The following is a 25,044-nucleotide window of genomic DNA, read 5'->3' as shown; positions in this document are numbered from 1 at the left end:
ATTTGGCGGCATAAATGGGTTCAGTGTGTATAATCTGTTTCAGGGTTGAATTTATGTTGCTCTAGGATTCCCATGAACTATAGTAAATGAATACATGTTCAAAGAGCACACACGCTTCAAAGACCCTGGAAAGACTGCAGTGAAGAAACGTTAGGTGTCCTACCCACAGGAAGGTTACATTCCATCCATAATGATCATTCATAAAACTGAGTGGCCACGTTTACATAAGACGCCGACGATTGGCACTAAAACACAAGGAATTAGTTTGCTTGTAATGGAATACACACTGCCTTTTTTCTGTCTATATTAAGCTCCTTCTCCCCATAAACAGATGGAAACCTCGCTCTCCCGATTCCCAAGAACCAGAATTCTATACCAAATGGGTTTCACTTACACTCTACTCCCTTTCATGCATCATCCATCTTTCATGTTCTCTCTCTCTCTCTCTGTCTCTCTCTCTGTCTCTCTCTCTCTCTCTCTCTCTCTCTCTCTCTCTCTCTCTCTCTCTCTCTCTCTCTCTCTCTTCTTTGGAGACTGTCTTCTCACACCTTTGGGTTGATAACTTGATTGACAGAATGTCAGAAGGTCACTAATTACAGATGATACAGATAATGAGGCAGCTTCGTATGTTTATTTGAAGACTGATTGACCCATAGGACGACCATGGGATGTTTGACTTGACCATGGTAACCAGCAACAATTGGAATACAATACATACTGCAGGTTTGTCATTGAACAACAACCAACTACAAAAACAACCCAGCTGCTTTTGCACAGGAAAACATTGATTTGATATTTGTTTTCTACATGGATGGTTACTTGTGGTAAGGTAGTTATGCTACTTGTACCGAGATACAAGTACTGCGCTGTGAATTGTGCTAGTCAGTGTGTGGTTCTCAGTTTCCCTCAGGAAATAGCGATGGCAAAGATATAGATTCCTTAACAAGCAAGTCAAAACTGTTCTAAAAAACTAAACAATAACATATGTCTTGTTCAGAGAATTTTAAGAGACTGGCAAATATGCCAACACTGTGATTAACCACAAGCAAACAGAGATGGTCAATTATGTATTGCTATTCAAGTTTGAATTCAAACCTTCCTCTGGCAACAGACAAAAACTGTGTAAGGACATTGCAGTATAAAATACATGCTGTTGAGACAGCAACTCTCAATCAATATACTACTACAGTATCAGTAGTGACAGTGGGTGGAACAGCCACAATTATATTTCTACACATTATATAAACTATTACATCAAGTGGATGGTACAGTATCTATCTGTACAGTCACCATTTAAAAACGGGCCCTTTTTGGTTAATGTTATCTTTTTGCTGTGAACTCATTCTGTTGGGCGCGATGCTTCCAACCTACACAAACAAACGCTTGACAAAATACTACTCACACACAGTTTTCACTTTCATAGCCCACCAAAGACCATGTTCGGTTTTTTGGTCACGTATCGATAATTGCATTTGCAATGACCAGCAAGATGCTCTAGATTTCAGATCCTATACAGTTTGTTGTAATAGTCATAATTGCTTGAGCCTGTTGTCAGGTGTCTTTGACCAACACCCTGCCAGTTATCCCGTGTTCATTTTGTTCAAGTAAACTCATTACACCATTCAGTAATCCACCAATCAGCAATTATCTAATCAGCAATCGTCCAATCATATGTCTGTGCTCTCCACCTCCTCATCATCCAAAACGGAGTCTGACTGAGAGATCATAAAAAGTTTATCTTTGTTTGAGTATCGCCTTGAGCCCCTGTCCTGTGGTTCCCCGGAACTGATCTCCTGTTCATTGACTTCTCCTCCTTCCCTCTGACACTTAGCCAGAGCCTCCTCTGAGGTCACTTGGCTGAAGGCAGTCATCTCACATGACTCCCTTGACTCAAATGACTCCCCCCCTAGGTTGCCTAGTTTGATGTACCCACCGCCTCCCAGTACTTCTAGGCGAGGGCAGCTGAGTCGCCGAGAATGTTCCACTTTCCAATCGGTGGGGGTGGATGGAGTGACGCCCAGGTCGATGGACCTGGAGTATTCCGTCAGTGCGCTGAGGGACAGGTGGGAGCCTGTCACTCTGTGTCCGGTGGGGGAAGAGGGGAGTAGCTGCACCTGGGAGCCCTGCGGCGCTCCCTGGAGGCTACCACTGCTCTTGTATACTTCTACCGAGTCTTGAGGCAAGAACATGGCCGTCCGCAAAGTCTCTACCTTGGCCTGAGTGGTGGTTTCTGGAACTACGTACCCCACCCGAGCCTCATCGTCTTCCTCCCCAGAGTCGCACAGCGCGGCCCTGCTCCTGCCTGCCTCTGCTTTGGCCGAAGGCCTGCGCTGGTGCTGGTTGGCCCGGTGGTTGGGTTTGGTCATGGGGAGAGTGAAGGTGTTGACCGAGGAGGCCACTATTGTCTTGGTCTCCCACTGTTTGGGGATGGGAATAGGGCTGCTCTGCTGGCCGGCACCGCTGTGTCTGGAGATAGTGTAGACTGTGTCGGTGAACGTCTGCCTCTCGAGTGACGAGACCCTTGACCTGGTCAGGGAGTGGCATCTGGAGGGGCCCCGACTGCCCTCATCCGGCGAGCCCCCTGAGGGCCAGGTTCCTTTGGCCAGCAGGGCGGCGGTATACGCAGCACTAGGGTTCCCTTCCACCCCTTTGGACTGCACATAATTCACAAAGCCATTGAGCGGCGTGTTCTCCTTAGTCCGCAAGCTGTGGATGTCGATGACTGTGGAGTAGATGTCCCTCAGGTTGATGACTTTGGTCTTCTTGTCGCGGTTCTCGTGCAGCACCGCGTTGGCGCAGATGAACAGAAAGATGCCAATGCCCATGATGAGGGGCCCGAACACCTTCAGCTTGTCTGAGTACAGGTAATTATCCAAGAACTCGGCCAGGAAGCCCATAGGAGGCTGCTCTAAACCTGTGCCGTTGGAACGATTGTTACTGACCAAATCCCTATCCATGTGAAATCCGACCTTTGCGTTGTTTGTCCAGTTGCCTGTCAGCCTTGACTCTTCCTTCTTGTCGTAAATCCTTTGGGTATGGCGCTGTACAGGGTATAGTGGGCTCTCCCTAGGCCAGTAGCCCAGTATGGCCATGGAAATGCCCACCAGTAGGATCAGAATCCCAATGGCCGCCACTATCCCCGAGATGGAGCATAGATTCAGCTTGCCCTTGACCACCACCACCTCGTTCTTCTGCTTCTTCTTGGCTTTCCTCTTGCGCTTGTTCTCGGCGCGGCTCTTGGAGCGCAGTGAGTCCTGCCTCCTGTTGATCCGCAGCAGGCCTCCGGTGGCGATCATGGTTGGGATGCAACGGATGGACGGACAGCTCACTCACTCATCCTGAGGCCAGAGAGAGAGAGGTGGAGGAGGAGAGATAAAGGGGGGAGGAAGAGAGGAGGGGAAGAGTGAGAGATAGGCAGGGAGAGAAAGAGGAAAGGTTTGATAATAGCTCTAGATTAACAATATCGATCATGATACTCAAGCAGTCCATAATAGTTAATGCACTGCTGAATTTGACAGTCTTATTCAGTTGAATAGAGCTACACCTCTGCTGTGCTCTGACTAATTTAGATCATCCCAGTGAAATATGCTAAGTTCTGCTCTTTCAGGATGAAGGAGGAGGGAAACAATAAGAATCAATGCAAAGTGAAGCCTGTTTCCCAGAGGCACTTGCTCACTGGGTGACAGCTCAAGATGTGTGGGAGTGATGACATTTCTGCCACAGCACAGGGAACAGAGTAACAGAAATTCATGTGCACACACAAGTCTGGACACGCACACACACACGCTCTGGGGTGAATGCACCAAAATGACAAGGCGGCATGGCAGAGCGGGCGAGGTAGACATTCTGTGGATTCACAATACACTGTTCTAAGATCAACAGGGGATATAAATACACACATCTTAAAGCCTAGCGGACTGTGAAGAATGAAAACAACTGGCCATCCAACACTGCCACACCACTCCTCTTTCTAATGTAAGGGGCGAGAGAGCAGAAACGCCAGGTAGCACCGTTACTAAGCTGCATAGAGAATCATGATCACCCTATAGAAAACACTGAATACAAGAAGAAGACTGTCCCTTAAAAGTCTTCACAGTGTGTGTAGTGTACTTGCTGGCTCTTGCTATGCACAGCACATCAGGAACGGATTTGAGACTAAACCTTGGGGGACTCCTGGAGTTGAATGATTATTTCTATTTAACCTTTAACTAGGCAAGTCAGAACAAATTCTTATTTACAATGATGGCCTACCGGGGGAACAATGGGTTAACTGCCTTGTTCAGGGGCAGAACGACAGATTTTTACCTTGTCAGCTCGGGGATTCAATCCAGCAACCTTTCGGTTACTGGTCCAACACTCTAACCACTAGGCTACCTGCTGCCCCATTGGGCCGGACAAGTTTTAAAACTTTGAACTAGGTATATCGTCACTATCAATAGCGATACCAAAAACAATGCCAATACCTAAACAATGAGAGGAGGAGAATCCCCTTGATATAAAGGCAGATAAGGAGATTATTAAAAGCATCCAGTGACCAGCAATGTGCCTGTAAAGGTGGTCTAAAGAGTGTTGTGTTACAAGATTGAGATTATATTGATGTTATTGTGCAATGAGTGATGATGGTACACATACGGCGAGCTAATGCACCACCTTGAAGCAGCCAAGCAGCTCTCCATTGAAGAAGGTGACTACAGATCTCCTCGCCTAAACCAGAGAGGAGTGAGAGAGGAGAGGACACTCAGACATGGCTGCTGCTGTCTCGGCAGACCTAGCCCATCTTATCTGGATGTGAGTCTGATACACTTTGATACAAAGAGCTTTACCATCTGTGGGAGTCGTTAAAAAGATTCTCTCTGCTCTCTGACTACTCTGCTGACTACTCGGAAGAGCCAGTCGAAGCATGATTCTCCATAACACTGGCACATCTACCACCCCAGGAGGGCATATTCTGATACATAGTCCAAGACTTAAATCTTGACCACAAATGTTAATTGAGATGCATGGAGATTGGTGCGCAGTGCAGTTACCAGCTGGAGCGAGTGACTCTCTCATGGCGTGAAACAGCCAGTAGCCTCATATTTACTCAACAGCGACCCCCAGCGTTGAGCTGAGTGCAACTGTATATCCCGACCACGGCACCACTCTTAAGGATGTTGTGCTGCTTGCTTAGCGAGTACCGCTTCCTCCTGATTTGGCTCACACGTGGCTCAAACCCAGGACCTCTGCCTTGCTAGCACAGGTGACCGCCCTCCTGAAGCATCTCACCAGTCGGCGCCATGCGAAAAGCTAGCTATACGCTGGCGCAAGTGGGGACACTTCCGACTGAGGAGTAAGTTCCACACTTTCCCAATGTGTTACATACCCACTTCCCTCTGCTCCCAGGTGTTTCGTTAGCTCACAGACACAGCTGATTATTGATGGCGACCAATTATGACATTGGAACAATGGCTTCAGTGTAACTAAAGATCCACGAAAAAAACAAACCAAGATATAAGGGTTCAATAAATCAATCACAAATAAATAATTCAATTGTGCAACACAAAATATTTTTGATTTGCTCATCCTCTATCATAAAATTATTATCTTACAAAAAATAGTGAGAGAAATAAAAACACACCACATCCCTGACATATGATCATTTGGTGAAGTGTACCTTAATAATAAAGACTTAAGAGGAAACAGCTCTTTAGAGGGCTAATAAAAATACAAGCTCCTGGGTGAAAACTAAGCCTCTTTTAATACTCCCCTGGCTGGCAAACAGACGGAGCAGAAAGAAGCACCTGGTGTCAGAGATAATTCAAAGAGACAAGCCAAATGGCTGCTGGGCCCACAGGAGCACTTTCAGGGTTGTACCCTTGCACGCGGCATCCACCCAGCTGAGACTGCTACACACAGCTAGCATAGCGACTAGTGGATGGAGGAGAGAAGAAGCTAGCTGGTAGTTAACAATTTCAGGCAGGCACAAGTGTTTGTGTTGGCCTTTTTGCATTAACCCTTGATCATAGAAGGTCAGTCCAATTAAAAATGGCTAGCTGTGTGTAGGCTAGCTCATTTAGCTTCATATGATCGCTTCAATGTTAGCATTGGGGGGAAAAACAGCTTTTTTCCCTCACAACTCACTGACAGCTCACAAATGATGAGGACAAGGAACTGTCCAGTGAGTTTGATCAGATTGGCGCCATTACCGGTGAATGGCAGTAATATTTAAATCCATTTTGTTTTATGCGTAGCTTGCAAGTGTGGAGCACACAGGAGGGGGGTAAGCCATAAAATGTAAATATCCATCAATCCTAAATCAGCAGGGAGAGAGAGAGAACAGACAGTGCTGACATTTGGCCGGTGACATTTGGCCAGGAATAGCCTCCTAGTTATATATTGCAGCTATAATTCTTCATTTGTGATGACAAATGTACTGTCCAGTTGCAGGTCTAATTAAACCGTTGTTGCCTGAGCATTTCTCTCACTTAGACTAATGAATGGACTGCATAAAGGCATAGGCCTACATCTTACAATAGGGAAAATATACAGTAAGGTTGAAGGCATGCTTTGTTCATTGTAGGGGGGTATGTGTATGAGCCACTATTGCCTGGTGCCTAGGGGTGTAGCTAAAGCAGTGTGATCAAGCTGGGTATTGTGTCAATCCATTAACTAATGTACTGTAACCCTTCACCACATTCACATCACCAGTTATTTTCTGTTCTTGCTCTTTCACGTCACAATAACCCTCAGTAAATCCTATTTCATACCACAGGATAATTCAGTCTTGACCATAATGTGAAGCGCATTATTGAGGGCGGGTGTGGATTGCAGCCTCTGCAAAATGCCAAGTGGAATCCAAGGCAACCCCAGATGAACGCCCACAGCTATCTGAAATGGATTTGTCTTGGCCAGAATCATTGGCTATTGATGGATCACCGTGTTATATGAATTATAGTACAGTTTTACGCCTGGCAATATATTTCTTCTCTGGTATCCAACTGAATTGCTGTCTGCTTCAAAGAAAAATGACAAGTAGTTCTCCTCTTTTGTTGAAGGATGCTAGATGGTGTAAAGAACATGGGTTCTCTGTCAGGAGGAAGAAGAATGTCCAGTAGCAATTTGCTTTTTTACAGGCCACAGTTGCCATTTTTAATTATCACTGGCAGTGGCCAATCTTTAGAGAGAGCATGAAGTAGCAATCAATTACATATATACTTGTTAATGCAGTTATAGTTGCCAACTTTGAGCTAAATAAAAGCTACAAAACAAGTCAACCAATTTTTTCTGGGATTTAATTAAACCTGCATTGTGGAAAGTAACATAGCTTTATTTTATGTTGAACCCCCCTATTTCAAATAAGACATTATGTGCATTGTGTTTTTCATGGAGTGTGCTTTCTGCAGTGGGGGTTTGATTGAAATTCAAACTAAAACTGGTGTGACTAAAAATATACATCATGTCAGTTAAATTAAGAACCATGCAAGAAAATATCAACACAACCCCTGACTCCTGATTAAATATATTGTACATTTACCAACGAAATAATTGGACATGCACTGTGGACAGCAAAATGTATTAAGGAACCGAAGCATAACAGGGTTGTATTGTCATCCTCCTGTGAAGTCGATAAGGCATTTATGGATAGTTTATGGATCGATGAATTAACCTTTGAACTGTAAGCTGACATGTAACCTCAGTGTCACACGTACTCACACACACACACACACACACACACACACACACACACACACACACACACACACACACACACACACACACACACACACACACACACACACACACACACACACACACACACACACACACACACACACACACACACACACACGAGGGACCTATTCTATGCTTAATGTAAAATAAGAGAGTAGATAACCATTGATTCCTGCCGTACGGCGGCCTGGCTTCACACACATTCTCAGGGCTATAGAGGCACACTGAGGCAGTAGTAACCATTGGATACATCTGTCCATCATAAACCTTGAATGACTCTATAACAACGGCATCATAACGTGATCTCTCCTCTGTTCTCCCAGGACTGGTACATAAGCATGGTGAAATAGTACATACACATGATGATCTCAGAAATAGAAAGTGCTTTGTTTCTGGCCATTTTGAGCCTGTAATCGAACACACAAATGCTGAGTTTTATTGCTTCTTCAATCAGAAAACAGTTTTCAGCTGTGCTAACGTAATTGCAAAAGGATTTTCTAATATTCAATTGTCTTTTTAAAATTATAAACTTGGATTAGCTAACACAACATGCCATTGGAACACAGGAGTGATAGTTGCTGATAATGGGCCTCTGTACGCCTATTTAGATTTTCCATTTAAAAAATGTGCCATTTCCAGCTACAATAGTCATTTACAACATTAACAATGTCTACATAGTATTTCTGATCAATTTGATGTTATTTTAATGGACCAAAAAATTGCTTTAAAAAAAAAATGTAAAGGACATTTCTAAGTGACCCCAAACTTTTGAACAGTAGTGTGTGTATATAGAGTATGTACAGTTTATTTAAGGTCTGCTATTTATACCCACCTCTAAACTCCTCTTCACAGATAGACATAACCACCTCTAAACTCCTCTTCACAGATAGACATAACCACCTCTAAACTCCTCTTCACAGATAGACATAACCACCTCTAAACTCCTCTTCACAGATAGACATAACCACCAACACACATCTTATCCTCCATCTCTTCATAAATAGCAAAATACCTCGACAGCCCTCAGCTTTTCTACTGCAGTATATTGGTCTTTCTACCATGTCTCCTCAATAGAGTTGGATACAGTAGATGTATCACTATGGTATCATCCCCCTCTGACGAACACAGAGACTACTGTACTGTGCCCTCAAACTAATTCTCATCCCCCTCTGACAAACACAGAGACGGCTGTACTGTGCCCTCAAACTAATTCTCATCCCCCTCTGACGAACACAGAGACGGCTGTACTGTGCCCTCAAACTAATTCTCATCCCCCTCTGACGAACACAGAGACGGCTGTACTGTGCCCTCAAACTAATTCTCATCCCCCTCTGACAAACACAGAGACTACTGTACTGTGCCCTCAAACTAATTCTCATCCCCCTCTGACGAACACAGAGACGGCTGTACTGTGCCCTCAAACTAATTATCATCCCCCTCTGACGAACACAGAGACGGCTGTACTGTGCCCTCAAACTAATTCTCATCCCCCTCTGACAAACACAGAGACGGCTGTACTGTGCCCTCAAACTAATTCTATGAACATCCTTCCCCATTTGGTGCCGTGTGTCAGGGTCACAATAGGTCCAAAGCTCTATCCATCCTCATAGTGGTGAAGTATCAAGCTCTATCAGACTAGAAACCTCTCAACACTCCACATTTCGGTTCCTGGACTCTGCTTGTCTGTTGGTGGTTCAAATCCCGGGTCTCCTGTGTGCCAGAAAAGCACATTTGCCAGCTAATGTCTGACCCAGAGCAACTCTTCAGGTCTAAGGAAAGCTAAGGTCACCAAACCACCTCTGTTACAGGAGCATGCTGAAACATGCCCTGGGGTTCTACAGGAGTCATTGTGATGGGGAGGTGAAGTGTCACAACCTGTGTTGTGGAAGAGGAAGAAACATGTTTCTCCAAATTCTTTATCTGTGTATGTGCTTTCTCTTTATCTGATGTTCAACATGCTTTTACTTATGATCCCTAAGGCAATGACCAAACACAATTGCCTATCTTATCAGAATTCTATTTACCATACAATTAGGAGAACATTTGATAACCATGCATTGACATTGCACCAATTTATAACTATTTAGCAGGTTATAGAATCATAAGATTTCAATGTCAGCTGTTTTCCAAACATAATCCTAATCTTCTTGTTTATGTTCAAAAGGCAATTTCAACAGACAACTGAAGCACATTTGAATAATTGATTACATAATCAGCGTTATAATGACGAGTTTAGTGCAGGGGAAGTACTGCAGGGGCTCCATGGCCAGATAAAAAATGATAATTTACATGAATATCACTAACAGATTAAACAACTATTGACAAAGGGATTGTTTAATAAGTTTAAAGTGTGGAATACAATGTACTATTACGTTGTTAACCCTGGGCAACATGGGTCTGGAAGGTTCACAGGGATATTACTGTAATCCAGCAATTATACATTTTCGTAGTTCAAAGCTATCCCCAAAAATGTTTTTTTTTTTTAAATGCACTGCAATTTAAGCTTAAAAACTGCAAAGTTTTCCCTCTGCCTCATCGCAAAATGTGTAGAATTGAAGGATATTAGCTTTAATGCTGCAAAAACAACCATCTCTGCTCCATGACAAAATGTGTAGAATTGAAGGATATTAGCTTTAATGCTGCAAAAACAACCATCTCTGCTCCATGACAAAATGTGTAGAATTGAAGGATATTAGCTTTAATTCTGCAAAAACAACCATCTCTGCTCCCTGACAAAATGTGTAGAATTGAAGGATATTAGCTTTAATTCTGCAAAAACAACCATCTCTGCTCCATGACAAAATGTGTAGAATTGAAGGATATTAGCTTTAATGCTGCAAAAACAACCATCTCTGCTCCATGACAAAATGTGTAGAATTGAAGGATATTAGCTTTAATGCTGCAAAAACAACCATCTCTGCTCCATGACAAAATGTGTAGAATTGAAGGATATTAGCTTAAACTGCTAAATGTTCTCTCCAATGCTAAGAGGTGACCTTTTAAATATTCTTTCCCCGAGTCTGACACTTGGTTCGTCCAGCCACTGCATACATCATAGTAAAACTATATATATTTTTTATTGCAGTCGAGTTGTGTAATTATGAGGGGTACTTTATGAATTTGCTATCAAAGGGGTCCCAGAACAATTTTGGGGAGAGAACCCCTGGTTTAGCACACCCAGTTGGTAACTGATCTACAAATTGCTGTTAACAAAAGTGAGGTTTCTGATTATGTGAATGCCCCCTCTTACCTTTCAACTGCCTTCAGTCACAATGTATAGTGAACCATTAAACCCTGCTAAACCTTCACTGCCCCCCCCTCCCCGCACGCACACACACACACACGCACGCACGCACGCACGCACGCACACACGCACACACACACACGCACGCACACACACACACACACACACACACACACACACACACACACACACACACACACACACACACACACACACACACACACAGAGCGACACAGAGGCAGGCACACACACGCACAGAGACACAGAGGCAGGCACACAGACACAGGTGATGATAATAACAGTTTCAGTTAAGAGGAACACTCGGGTGCCCATGGCAAGGCATATCTATGACCACGCCACAGAAACAGACTGATGAGAAATGCACCTATTGTGCCATTAAACGATGTTCACTTGATGCTGAATAGGAATTTAAATGTAAACTAAACACAGAACAGACATGTCTACTGTAGCAGAATTAAGATTTAAAAACTATTCAGTAGCCTACATAAAAAATGTCGAGGACAGTTATTTAGGCTCGTCGATTTCTGAGTAGGCTATGCAATAATAACAGATGCGCAATGGCCAGTGTTTTTACTGTCTCCACATCTAAACGCATGACGTGTGTTAATGATTCATTCATCTAGTCCATGGGCAGGCAACTGAGTATTCATAAGTGCAGTTGATTAATGTTTAGTAGGCTATTCAAGGATATGATAACATTACAGGTATTGATAGACATGTATGAATTGTCAGATATTGATATGGAGCATTAGGTCCGATACATAGATAACCCCCCCCCCACCCCCACCACCACAGAACAGGAGCAATTAAATCATGTTCAATTTATGCGGTCGTGACAGGAGCCATCTACAGTATAACGCATAAACAAGCACAGTGAAATTGCATGAAATTCAGATGAGACGATTATTCTAGCACTAGTTCTTCAATATCATATCAAAACACCTATAACGAAAAGCTTACCATAGAAGACAGGCAAAAACAACCACATCTTAAACACTCAAATAAAGTTTAGATTCCTGGGCGCGGATATCTCATGTCGTAAAAGGAAACTCTGTTCATTCCATGTAATTCCATTTTGGCAAAGGTTTAGCGATCTTCAGCAAGGACAACCAGTCACAGTCACTAGGCGCTGTAGTTTTCATCGAGGCTCAAGCTTTTCCAAGTCATCCTCCATCTGGGTGAAAAGCGTATCCCTTTTATTCGGCGTACTCGCGCTCCTCTCCAGGGAGTGTCTTTCCAGCGAGCAGCGCGCCGAGTTTCTAACGGAGAGTTTTGAGCTTGCAAGGCAGTGGGTGAGATTGCTGATGTTTCTCTGATTCTTGGGTGTTGTTGCTATGCTACCACCACAGCAGTCATCGACTGAAATTTCTGCAGGATTTTAATAATTGTGTTCTTAACTATCCTCTCGTTAACATAAAGTCCCCATCCATGGTTGGATGTGCAGGTGCAGTCGTGCTGTGCTGCGGTCAGAGCGCGTATGGTGAGACCTTTCCAACGTTTTCGGCTAGAATTAGGACCAGTGGACTATTGTTAGTGACGCCAACTAAGATGCGCAAGACACCTGGCGTATTTAGAAACATAATCTATCCAGAAACATAATCTATCCAGAAACATAATCTATCCAGAAACATAATCTATCCAGAGCCTTCTATATCTGCCGCATCACATATGCTTCCAAAATTCCTGCAAAAAAACATACCTGTAAATTGCGCACCTTATTTATGCCAAGATACAACGGTAATTATTTTCTGCCATTGAATCTGATCCCACTGGTCACACACTGGTTCAATCAATGAAATGACGTTGAACCAACGTGGAATAGACGTTGAATTGACGTCTGTGCCCAGTGGGGTAGGTCTAACTGTCCATCAAAATGTTAAATGAAAAAGGATGTTTATATGGGAAGAATGGCTAGGTTAGTGGCTTACCAATAACAGAGACCAAACAGAAATGTGCATTGTACATACAGTATAGTATCTCTTCTCATTCCCAAACAGATTCTGGGGATGAGGAGAACACATTTTGATCCAACATAAGCTCACACTCAATTCGTGCAAATATTTACAAAAAGTATTAAAGCAGATTTAATGTGTTTTTGTGGATATTTTCTCTGCAGGTGGAGAAAGTATCTTACTGAATGAACAATTGCACCTGAGGTGTTAGGCTATGTATCAGTTTGCTGCACTGAAAGAGTTTGCTGCACTGAAAGTAAAGGGGCTGAATAATTTTGCACGCCCAATTTTTCAGTTTTTGATTTGTTAAAAAAGTTTGAAATATCCAATAAATGTCCTTCCACTTCATGATTGTCTCGCACTTGTTGTTGATTCTTCACAAAAAAATACAGTTTTATATCTTTATGTTTGAAGCCTGAAATGTGGCAAAAGGTCGCAAAGTTCAAGGGGGCCGAATACTTTCGCAAGGCACTGTATATATATATTTACATCTTTCTTCACATATCTTTTATATATTTTCTTTTCCAAAAACTCTACTTCAAAACACTCTCCTGCAACCCGCCTCACCAATTTAAAAAAAAATATTACTTACCTCAAATCTGAAATCCACAATAGAAGCTAGCCAGAAGCTAACGAGAAGCTAACCAGAAGCTGGCCAGAAGCTAACCAGTTTACTGGCTAACGTTAGTATTCAGCTAACCACGGTTTGTGGTCATCAGCTATCCTTTAGCTCGAAAAGCTATTGTCAGACCTATTTTTCTCTCCATATCCCCGGATTTCAACCGGAAGCTCTGGACATTTACACCTGGATCTCGCAGCTAGCTAGCTTCTATCCGTGTGACTATTGGCTTACGTCGATCCCGGAGCAAACATCAATTATTCTGGAGCTAGCCAGCTGAAGAGTTCCATCAGCCACTCCTGGGCTACAATCACCTATCCGGACCCATTTTACTGCCGATGCAGAGCGCCTACCAGGCCTTCACGACTGGACTACCGACGTTAACTGCACGAGGGAGTTATCCAACTGGCTCCTCCGTCGCGACGTTACCTGAACGCCCATCTGCAGCCCGCTAATCGTTAGCTGTCTTATTGGCTGCTATCTGAATAGGTCTATCGGACAATCTTTCTTGGGTCACTATAACTATATCTATTTTGCCATTTGGATTGATCCCCTCTACCACACGGAACCCCACTAATCTACCGACGGAAACGCACGAGGGGCTAAACACAGATCTCCAGCCTATGCTAGCTTGCTACCGATGGCCCGGCTAGCTGTCTGAATCGCCGTGACCCCAACCAACCCCACTACTCACTGGACCCTTATGATCACTCGACTAAGCATGCCTCTCCTTAATGTCAATATGTCTTGTCCATTGCTGTTCTGGTTAGTATTTATGGACTTATTTCACTGTAGAGCCTCTAGCCCTGCTCATTATACCTTGTCCAACCTTTCAGTTCCACCACCCACACATGCGATGACATCACCTGGTTTCAATGATGTTTCTAGAGACAATATCTCTCTCATCATCACTCAATACCTAGGCTTACCTCCACTGTATTCACATCCTACCACACCTTTGTCTGTACATTATACCTTGAAGCTATTTCATCGCCCCCAGAAACCTCCTTTACTCTCTGTTCCGGACGTTATAGACGACCAATTCTCATAGCCTTTAGCCGTACCATTATCCTACTCCACCTCTGTTCCTCTGGTGATGTAGAGGTGAATCCAGGCCCTGCAGTGCCTAGCTCCACTCCTATTCCACAACATTTTCAGACAAGATAGAACGGCCAAAGGGGGCGGTGGTGCAATCTACTGCAGAGATAGCCTGCAGAGTTCTGTCCTACTATCCAGGTCTGTACCCAAACAATTTGTACTTCTACTTTTAAAAATCCACCTCTCTAAAAACAAGTCTCTCACCGTTGCCGCCTGCTATAGACCACCCTCTGCCCCCAGGTGTGCCCTGGAGACAATATGTGAACTGATTGCCCCCCATCTATCTTCAGAGCTCATACTGCTAGGCGACCTAAACTGGAACATGCTTAACGCCCCAGCCATCCTACAGTCTAAGCTTGATGCCCTCAATCTCACACAAATTATCAATGAACCTACCAGGTACCAACCCAAAGCCGTAAACACGGGCACCCTCATAGATATCATCCTAACCAACTTGCCCTATAAATACACCTCTGCTGTTTTCAACCAAGATCTCAGCGATCACTGCCTCATTGCCTGCATCCGTAATGGGTCAGCGGTCAAACGACCTCCACTCATCACTGTCAAACGCTCCCTGAAACACTTCAGCGAGCAGGCCTTTCTAATCGACCTGGCCCGGGTATCCTGGAAGCATATTGATCTCATCCCGTCAGTAGAGGATGCCTGGTTATTTTTTTTAAATGCCTTCCTCTCCATCTTAAATAAGCATGCCCGATTCAAGAAATTTAGAAACAGGAACAGATATAGCACTTGGTTCTCTCCAGATCTTACTGCCCTTAACTAACGCAAACACATCCTATGGCATTCTGCATTAGCATCGAACAGCCCCGTGATATGCAACTTTTCAGTGAAGCTAGAAACCAATATACACAGGCAGTTAGAAAAGCCAAGGCTAGCTTTTTCAAGCAGAAATTTGCTTCCTGCAACACAAACTCAAAAAAGTTCTGGGACACTGTAAAGTCCATGGAGAATAAGAACACCTCCTTCCAGCTGCCCACTGCACTGTGGATAGGAAACACTGTCATCACCGATAAATCAACTATAATTGAGAATTTCAATAAGAATTTTTCTACGGCTGGCCATGCTTTCCACCTGGCTACCCCTATACCCGCCCAAGCCTTCCCCATTTCTCCTCCTCCCAAATCCAGTCAGCTGATGTTCTCAAAGAGATGCAAAATCTGGTCCCCTACAAATCAGCCGGGCTAGACAATCTGGACGCTTTCTTTCTAAAATGATCTGCAGAAATTGTTGCAACCCCTATTACTAGCCTGTTCAACCTCTCTTTCGTGTCGTCTGAGATTCCCAAAGATTGGAAAGCAACTGCGGTCATCCCCCTCTTCAAAGGGGGGTACACTCTTGACCCAAACTGCTACAGACCTATACCTATCCTTCCCTGCCTTTCCAAGGTCTTCGAAAGCCAAGTCAACAAACAGATTACCGACCATTTCGAATCCCACCATTCCTTATCCGCTATGCAATCTGGTTTCAGAGCTGGTCAGGGGTGCACCTTGGCCACGCTCAAGGTCCTAAACGATATCTTAACCCCCATCGATAAGAAACAATACTGTGCAGCCATATTCATTGACCTGGCCAAGGCTTTCGACACTGTCAATCACCAAATCTTCATCGGCAGACTCGATAGCCTTGGTTTCTAAAATTATTGCCTCACCTGGGTCACCAACTACTTCTCTGATAGAGTTCAGTGTGTCAAATCGGAGGGCCTGTTGTCCGGTTCTCTGGCAGTCTCTATGGGGGTGCCACAGGGTTCAATGCTTGGACCGACTCTCTTCTCTGTATACATCAATGATGTCGCTCTTGCTGCTGGTGAGTCTCTGATCCACCTCTACGCAGACGACACCTTTCTGTATACTTTCTGGCCCTTCTTTGGACACTGTGTTAACAACCCTCCAGGCAAGCTTTAATGGCATACAACTCTTCTTCCGTGACCTCCAATTGCTCTTAAGTAAATCTAAATGCATGCTCTTCAACCGATCGCTGCCTGCACGTGCCCGCCCGTCCAGCATCACTACTCTGGACAGTTCTGACTTAGAATACAAATACCTAGGTGTCTGATTAGACTGTAAACTCTCCTTCCAGGCTCATATCAAACATCTCCAATCCAAAGTTAAATCTAGAATTGGCTTCCTATTTCGCAACAAAGCATCCTTCACTCATGATGCCAAACATGCCCTCGTATAACTGACCATCCTACCGATCCTCGACTTTGGCGATGTAATTTACAAAATAGCCTCCAATACCCTACTCAATAAATTGGATGCAGTTTTATCACAGTGCCATCCGTTTTGTCACCAAAGCCCCTTATACTACCCACCACTGCGACATGTACACTCTCGTTGGCTGGCCCTCGCTTCATACTCGTCGCAAACCGACTGGCTCCAGGTCATCTACAAGACCCTGCTAGGTAAAGTCCCCCCTTATCTCAGCTCGCTGGTCATCATAGCAGCACCCACCTGTAGCACTCGCTCCAGCAGGTATATCTCTCTGGTCACCCCCAAAACCAAATCGTCCTTTGGCCGCCTCTCCTTCCAGTTCTCTGCTGCCAATGACTGGAACGAACTACAAAAATCTCCGAAACTGGAAACACTTATCTCCCTCACTAGCTTTAAGCACCAGCTGTCAGAGCAGCTCACAGATTACTGCACCTGTACATCGCCCATCTATAATTTAGCCCAAACAACTACCTCTTCCCCTACTGTATTTATTAATTTATTTTGCTCCTTTGCGCCCCATTATTTCTAGCTCTACTTTGCACATTCTTTCACTGCAAATCTACCATTCCAGTGTTTTACTTGCTATATTGTATTTACTTCGCCACCATGGCCTTTTTTTTGCCTTTACCTCCCTTATCTCACCTCATTTGCTCACATTGTATATAGACTTGTTTCTACTGTATTATTGACTGTATGTTTGTTTTACTCCATGTGTAAGTCTGTGTTGTTGTGTGTCGAACTGCTTTGCTTTATCTTGGCCAGGTCGCAATTGTAAATGAGAACTTGTTCTCAACTTGCCTACCTGGTTAAATAAAGGTTAAGTAACTAAAATAAAAATTATTTTGTTTATATTGAGAACCCAGTTCTTCTCCAAGCACCATTATATAAAAAAGCACTCCATCAGATCAACGTATAGGCAACATATCTATGTAAATTGCGATGAGTGCAGCTAACTTCAAAGCAATTGATCAGGTAAAATTCATAACAGTGTATGGTCAAATGGGGCAGCTGATATCTACTATACATAGATGATTGACTATTGGAGATGCATTACCATATCCATAGTTAAGACCTAATTGGGTAGGATGGAAATGGGTCTCCCATATCAACATCATATTAACACATTTGAGGTGGGGTCTCTCAATAGAATACATTTTTTAAAATCCATATTGATGCTTGTAGCCTATACTACTACACTTAACATGTTATCCACTGTGTGATAAAACATACAGTACCTACAGCGAAATCATTTTAAATTCATCTCCGCATAGCAGCAAGCCAGCAAATTATGCAGATAAGCTTGGATTCAAAGATAAAGCAGTTTGCTGCTAATAAGGCCCATCGTGTTGAACCAGCCATTCGTGCTGAGAAAGCCCCATGTGTGCCTGGAAAGATCTTTAATAAGGAGGAAACCTCCTCTACCTTTGATGTGAGCAGCTTCTGCTGCAGCTTATATAGTGAGTGTACAAAACATTATGAACATCTGCTCTTTCCATGACAAACTGACCAGGTGAATCCAGGTGAAAGCTATTATCCTTCTGTGGTCCTTCTGTAGCTCAGTTGGTAGAGCATGGCACTTGTAACGCCAGGGTAGTGGGTTCGATTCCCGGGACCACCCATAAGTAGAATGTATGCACACATGACTGTAAGTCGCTTTGGATAAAAGCGTCTGCTAAATGGCATATATATATATATATATCCCTTATTGATGTGACTTGTTAAATCCACTTCAAATCAGTGTAGATGAAGGGGAGGAGACAGGTTAAATAGAGACATGCATTGTGTATGTGTTGCCGTTCAGAGGGTGAATGGGAAAGACAAAATATTGAAGTGCCTTTGAACAGGGTATGGTAGTAGGTGCCAGGTGCACTGGTTAGTGTCAAGAACTGCAACGCTGCTGGGTAGGCCGTCATTATAAATAAGAATTTGTTCTTAACTGGTTAAATAAAATAAAATGGTTCACCACCCAAAGTACATCTAGCCAACTTGACACAACTGTGGGAAGCATTGGAGTCAACATGGGCCAACAAAAGGGGGTGCAACTTGATATTAGGAAGGCGTTCTTAATGTTTTGTTCACTGTGTATAGCCTCCGACTGTTGGAACATACAGTACCATGAATCCCTTTCATTTTCCTGCTCCCAGCAGCCCTCAATACCTCCAAGAACATGCATGTGTATGCATGCACACACACAGCATTGCACACACACTCAAAGAGCATGTGTCACCACACACTATTATTTACCATGGGAGGTACGCTGTTAAAGAGGCAAAGAGAAAACCCTCTCGTCATCCGTTAGTGTCACAAGACATACAATGATTTGTTTGGGGAGCTCTTCTACGGAGACGCATGTGCGCACGCACGCACAAACACACACGCGCACACACACACACACACACACACACACACACACACACACACACACACACACACACACACACACACACACACACACACACACACACACACACACACTGGGTTCCTCTCCCTGAGGAGTTTTGCCTTGCCTTTCTTTCCACTAAAGCACCTGGGTCCATCCGGTCCAAGTAAAAATGTGCTTGGTCTGATGCCTTGTGGTACTGTTTGACTGCTGTACTCAAATCCCTGGTTCTTTCCTCCACTTCCACACAACCATAGTAGAGAAGAGAGAATTAAAATGCTCTGCGACAAGAGTATCCCCATAACACTCCTAGAAAGACCTAAAGCAGCAGACCATCTGCTGCTGACCAGGGCTGGAGCATTAGAGGGGTTTGCTGGCCCATAGGGAGGCTGCTGCTGTTGTTCATGTTTTAAAAACCAAGGGACTTTTGGCAGGGCACTTGTCATATTCGGATGCCATTAATGGGTTGTTAATGTGGTGTGTGTGTGTGTGTGTGTGTAAGAGAATGAGAAAAAGTAGAGAGGGAGGAGAGAATAAGAGGACATGAGGGGGAGAGAAAGAGTAAGAGGATGTGAGGGGGAGAGAAAGAGTAAGAGGATGTGAGGGGGAGAGAGTGTAAGAGGACGTGAGAGGGAGAGAGAGTAAGAGGACGTGAGGGGGAGAGAATAAGAGAGAAGAGGAAGAGGATGTGAGGGGGAGAGAGTGTAAGAGGATGTGAGGGGGAGAGAAAGAGTAAGAGGACGTGAGGGGGAGAGAGAGTAAGAGGATGTGAGGGGAGAGAGAATAAGAGGACGTGAGGGGGAGAGAGTAAGAGGACATGAGGGGGAGAGAAAGAGTAAGAGGATGTGAGGGGGAGAGAAAGAGTAAGAGGATGTGAGGGGAGAGAGAGTAAGAGGACGAGGGGGAGAGAATAAGAGGACATGAGGGGGAGAGAGAGTAAGAGGACGAGGGGGAGAGAATAAGAGGACATGAGGGGGAGAGTAAGAGTAAGAGGACGTGAGGGGGAGAGAAAGAGTAAGAGGATGTGAGGGGGAGAGAGTGTAAGAGGACGAGGGGGAGAGAATAAGAGGACATGAGGGGGAGAGAGAGTAAGAGGACGAGGGGGAGAGAATAAGAGGACGTGAGGGGGAGAGAAAGAGTAAGAGGATGAGGGGAGAGAGTGTAAGAGGACGTGAGAGGGAGAGAGAGTAAGAGGACGAGGGGGAGAGAATAAGAGGACATGAGGGGGAGAGAAAGAGTAAGAGGATGTGAGGGGGAGAGAAAGAGTAAGAGGATGTGAGGGGGAGAGAGTGTAAGAGGACGTGAGAGGGAGAGAGAGTAAGAGGACGAGGGGGAGAGAATAAGAGGACATGAGGGGGAGAGAAAGAGTAAGAGGATGTGAGGGGAGAGAAAGAGTAAGAGGATGTGAGGGGGAGAGAGTGTAAGAGGACGTGAGAGGGAGAGAGAGTAAGAGGACGAGGGGGAGAGAATAAGAGGACATGAGGGGGAGAGAAAGAGTAAGAGGATGTGAGGGGGAGAGAATAAGAGGACATGAGGGGAGAGAGTGTAAGAGGATGTGAGGGGAGAGAGTGTAAGAGGACGAGGGGAGAATAAGAGGACATGAGGGGAGAGAGAGTAAGAGGATGTGAGGGGAGAGAATAAGAGGACATGAGGGGAGAGAAAGAGTAAGAGGATGTGGGGAGAGAGAGTAAGAGGATGTGAGGGGAGAGGAAGAGGACGTGGCCACCCCACATATGAGGACTAATTCTCTCTTTCTTTCTCTCATCGGAGGAAAGAGCCCTAGGACCATGCCCCAGGACTACCTGACATAACTCCTTGCTGTCCCCAGTCCACCTGGACGTGCTGGGCTCCAGTTTCAACTGTTCTGCCTTATTATTAGAGGACCATGCTGGTCATTTATGAACATTTGAACATCTTGGCCATGTTCTGTTATAATCTCCACCCGGACAGCCAGAAGAGGACTGGCCACCCCACATAGCCTGGGTCCTCTCTAGGTTTCTTTCTCGGTTTTGGCCTTTCTAGGGAGTTTTTCCTAGCCACTGTCCTTCTACACCTGCATTGCTTGCTGTTTGGGGTTTTAGGCTGGGTTTCTGTACAGCACTTTGTTGGGGATAATAAGAGGACGAAGGGCTATATAAATACATTTGATTTGATTTGATGCGACCAAATCAAAAGGACGACCGGGAGAAATGACACGCCATTAGGGGAGAGAATAAAGGCAGAGGGCAGTGAAAAACAGGATTTGTCTGAAAAGATAATCATGATAATCATGCCCCTTTAGAGCTAGAAAAGGACGTGAGAGGGAGAGAGAGAGAGTAAGAGGACGTGAGGGGGAGAGAGAGTAAGAGGACGTGAGAGGGAGAGTAAGAGGACGTGAGGGGGAGAGAGAGAGAGTAAGAGGGCGTGAGGGGGAGAGAGAGAGAGTAAGAGGACGTGAGAGGGAGAGAGAGAGAGAAGAGGACGTGAGGGGAGAGAGAGAGTAAGAGGACGTGAGGGGGAGAGAGAGAATAAGAGGACGTGAGAGGGAGAGAGAGAATAAGAGGATGCGAGGGGGAGAGAAAGAGTAAGAGGATGAGAGGGAGAGAGAGTGTAAGAGGACGTGAGGGGAGAGAATAAGAGGACATGAGGGGAGAGAGAGTAAGAGGACGAGGGGGAGAGAATAAGAGGACATGAGGGGAGAGAGAGTAAGAGGACGAGGGGAGAGAATAAGAGGACATGAGGGGAGAGAGAGTAAGAGGACGAGGGGAGAGAATAAGAGGACATGAGGGGAGAGAAAGAGTAAGAGGATGTGAGGGGAGAGAATAAGAGGACATGACAGAGTGTAAGAGGGGCGAGGGGAGAGAGGACATGAGGGGAGAAGAGGGACGAGGGGAGAGAATAAGAGGACATGAGGGGAGAGAGAGTAAGAGGATGAGGGGAGAGAATAAGAGGACATGAGGGGAGAGAGAGTAAGAGGACGAGGGGAGAGAATAAGAGGACATGAGGGGAGAGAAAGAGTAAGAGGATGTGAGGGGAGAGAGTGTAAGAGGACGAGGGGAGGGGAGAATAAGAGGACATGAGGGGAGAGAAAGAGTAAGAGGATGTGAGGGGAGAGAGAGAGTAAGAGGATGAGGGGGAGAGAATAAGAGGACATGAGGGGGAGAGAGAGTAAGAGGACGAGGGGGAGAGAATAAGAGGACGTGAGGGGGAGAGAAAGAGTAAGAGGACGTGAGGGGGAGAGAGAGTAAGAGGACGTGAGGGGGAGAGAATAAGAGGACATGAGGGGGAGAGAAAGAGTAAGAGGATGTGAGGGGGAGAGAAAGAGTAAGAGGATGTGAGGGGGAGAGAGTGTAAGAGGACGTGAGAGGGAGAGAGAGTAAGAGGACGAGGGGGAGAGAATAAGAGAGAAGAGGAAGAGGACTGGCCACCCCACATATGCTCTCTCTAATTCTCTCTTTCTTTCTCTCTCTCGGAGGACCTGAGCCCTAGGACCATGCCCCAGGACTACCTGACATGACTCCTTGCTGTCCCCAGTCCACCTGACCGTGCTGCTGCTCCAGTTTCAACTGTTCTGCCTTATTATTATACGACCATGCTGGTCATTTATGAACATTTGAACATCTTGGCCATGTTCTGTTATAATCTCCACCCGGCACAGCCAGAAGAGGACTGGCCACCCCACATAGCCTGGGTCCTCTCTAGGTTTCTTTCTCGGTTTTGGCCTTTCTAGGGAGTTTTTCCTAGCCACTGTGCTTCTACACCTGCATTGCTTGCTGTTTGGGGTTTTAGGCTGGGTTTCTGTACAGCACTTTGAGATATCAGCTGATGTACGAAGGGCTATATAAATACATTTGATTTGATTTGATGCGACCAAATCACTTTAAAGCTCCACCGCGAAACATGACACGCCATTAGCGTAGAGGACTCCACTTAAAGGCAGAGTGCAGTGAAAAACAGGATTTGTCTGAAAAGATAATCATGATAATCATGCCCCTTTAGAGCTAGAAAAGGACGTGAGGGGGAGAGAGAGAGAGTAAGAGGACGTGAGGGGGAGAGAGAGAGAGTAAGAGGACGTGAGAGGGAGAGTAAGAGGACGTGGGAGGGGAGAGAGAGAGAGAGAGTAAGAGGACGTGAGAGGGAGAGAGAGAGAGTAAGAGGACGTGAGGGGGAGAGAGAGTAAGAGGACGTGAGAGGGAGAGTAAGAGGACGTGAGGGGGAGAGAGAGAGAGTAAGAGGACGTGAGGGGAGAGAGAGAGAGTAAGAGGACGTGAGGGAGAGAGAAGAAGAGGACGTGAGAGAAGTAAGAGGAAGAGGGAGAGAGAATAAGAGGATGCGTGGGGGAGAGAGAGAGTAAGAGGATGAGAGGGAGAGAGTGTAAGAGGAGGGGAGAGAGAGAGTAAGAGGGCGTGAGGGAGAGAGAGAAGAATAAGAGGTAAGAGGATGCGTGAGGGGGAGAGAGAGAGTAAGAGGACGTGAGGGGAGAGAGTAAGAGGACGAGGGGAGAGAGTAAGAGGACGTGAGGGGAGAGAGTAAGAGGACGAGGGGGAGAGAGAGTAAGATGGAGAGAGAGTAAGAGGACGTGAGGCGAGAGAGAGAGGGGGGGAGAGAGAGTAAGAGGACGTGAGGGGAGAGAGAGTAAGAGGAAAAGTGAGGGGGAGAGAGAGTAAGAGGACGAGGGGGAGAGAGAGTAAGAGGACGTGAGGGGGAGAGAGAGTAAGAGGGGGGGGAGAGAGAGTAAGATGACGTGAGGGGGAGAGCGTGAGGGGGAGAGAGAGAAGAGGGCGTGAGAGAGAGAGTAAAGAGGGCGTGAGGGGAGAGAGAGGGCGTGAGGAGAGTAGAGAGGAGAGTGAGGGGAGAGAGAGAGAGAGTAAGAGGACGAGGGGAGAGGGAGGAAGAGGGGAGGAGAGAGTAAGAGGAGAGGAGAAGTAAGAGGACGTGAGGGGAGAGAGAAGTAAGGAGGGGAGAGAGAGTAAGAGGACGAGGGGAGAGAATAAGAGGACATGAGGGGGAGAGAGAGAGTAAGAGGACGTGAGGGGAGAGAGAGAGTAAGAGGACGTGAGGGGGAGGAGACAGGGCGTGAGTAGGGGAGAGAGGAGTAAGAGGACGTGAGGGGAGAGAGAAGAGGACGTGAGGGGAGAGAGAGAAGAGGATGAGGGGGAGAGAGAGTAAGAGAGGCGTGAGGGGAGAGAGAGAGTAAGAGGACGAGGGGAGAGAGAGTAAGAGAGGGGGGAGAGAGAGAGTAAGAGGACGTGAGGAGAGAGGGAAGAGGACGAGGGGGAGAGAATAAGAGGACATGAGGGGGAGAGAGAGAGTAAGAGGACGTGAGGGGGAGAGAGTGTAAGAGGACGTGAGGGGGAGAGAGAGTAAGAGGACCTGAGGCGAAGTGAAAACATTTAAGATCACTATAAAAACCTTCCCGTATATATTTTCTACCAGTGGTAAGAATATATACTGGATCTGCATTCTCAGTCGTACATTAATCAAATGAACACTGCAGTAACCAGATCATTACCTGTAGTGCAGAGAGTTAAAAGGAACCTTCTAATTACAGTTTAAGTCAGTGGGGAGATGGTAATACATCACATAGACGTTGTTTCTCAAGCTACCATTTCCAGTACTGTGCAGAGCATAACTGCATCCAAGCACACTTTAAGAGAGACCCATCCACAATGTCTATAAGGGTTCGTTACAATGATCACATCAATATAGATTTGATACATAGGCTAACTGCGCACTCTACATCAAGAGACAGAACATAAAAGACGGATGGTTTAGAGGATGAAGCCTGCACATGATGTGGGATGTGCCTC

General features: G+C 45.4%; 1 protein-coding gene across 1 annotated transcript; it reads right to left on the bottom strand.

The window, feature by feature from the left end:
* Positions 1-616: 616 nt before the first annotated feature.
* LOC118361776 (transmembrane protein 200C-like) lies at positions 617-12,832 on the bottom strand. The gene is made up of 2 exons (XM_035741993.2): positions 11,936-12,832; positions 617-3,338 (listed from the first exon to the last, which is right to left on the bottom strand). Exon 2 carries the CDS (start codon positions 3,294-3,296, stop codon positions 1,668-1,670), a length of 1,629 nt encoding a protein of 542 aa, XP_035597886.1. The 5' UTR covers positions 3,297-3,338; positions 11,936-12,832; the 3' UTR covers positions 617-1,667.
* Positions 12,833-25,044: the final 12,212 nt, after the last annotated feature.

This window comes from Oncorhynchus keta, chromosome 28 (genome assembly GCF_023373465.1).
Source record: "Oncorhynchus keta strain PuntledgeMale-10-30-2019 chromosome 28, Oket_V2, whole genome shotgun sequence".
Taxonomy (NCBI): domain Eukaryota; kingdom Metazoa; phylum Chordata; class Actinopteri; order Salmoniformes; family Salmonidae; genus Oncorhynchus; species Oncorhynchus keta.
The sequence above is the reverse complement of the archived record's forward strand: the minus strand, read 5'-3'. Positions and strand labels throughout refer to the sequence as shown.

Excerpts from the sequence above, each read along its gene's own strand:
- LOC118361776 (XM_035741993.2), bottom strand. The coding sequence starts at position 3,296 with ATGATCGCCACCGGAGGCCTGCTGCGGATCAACAGGAGGCAGGACTCA.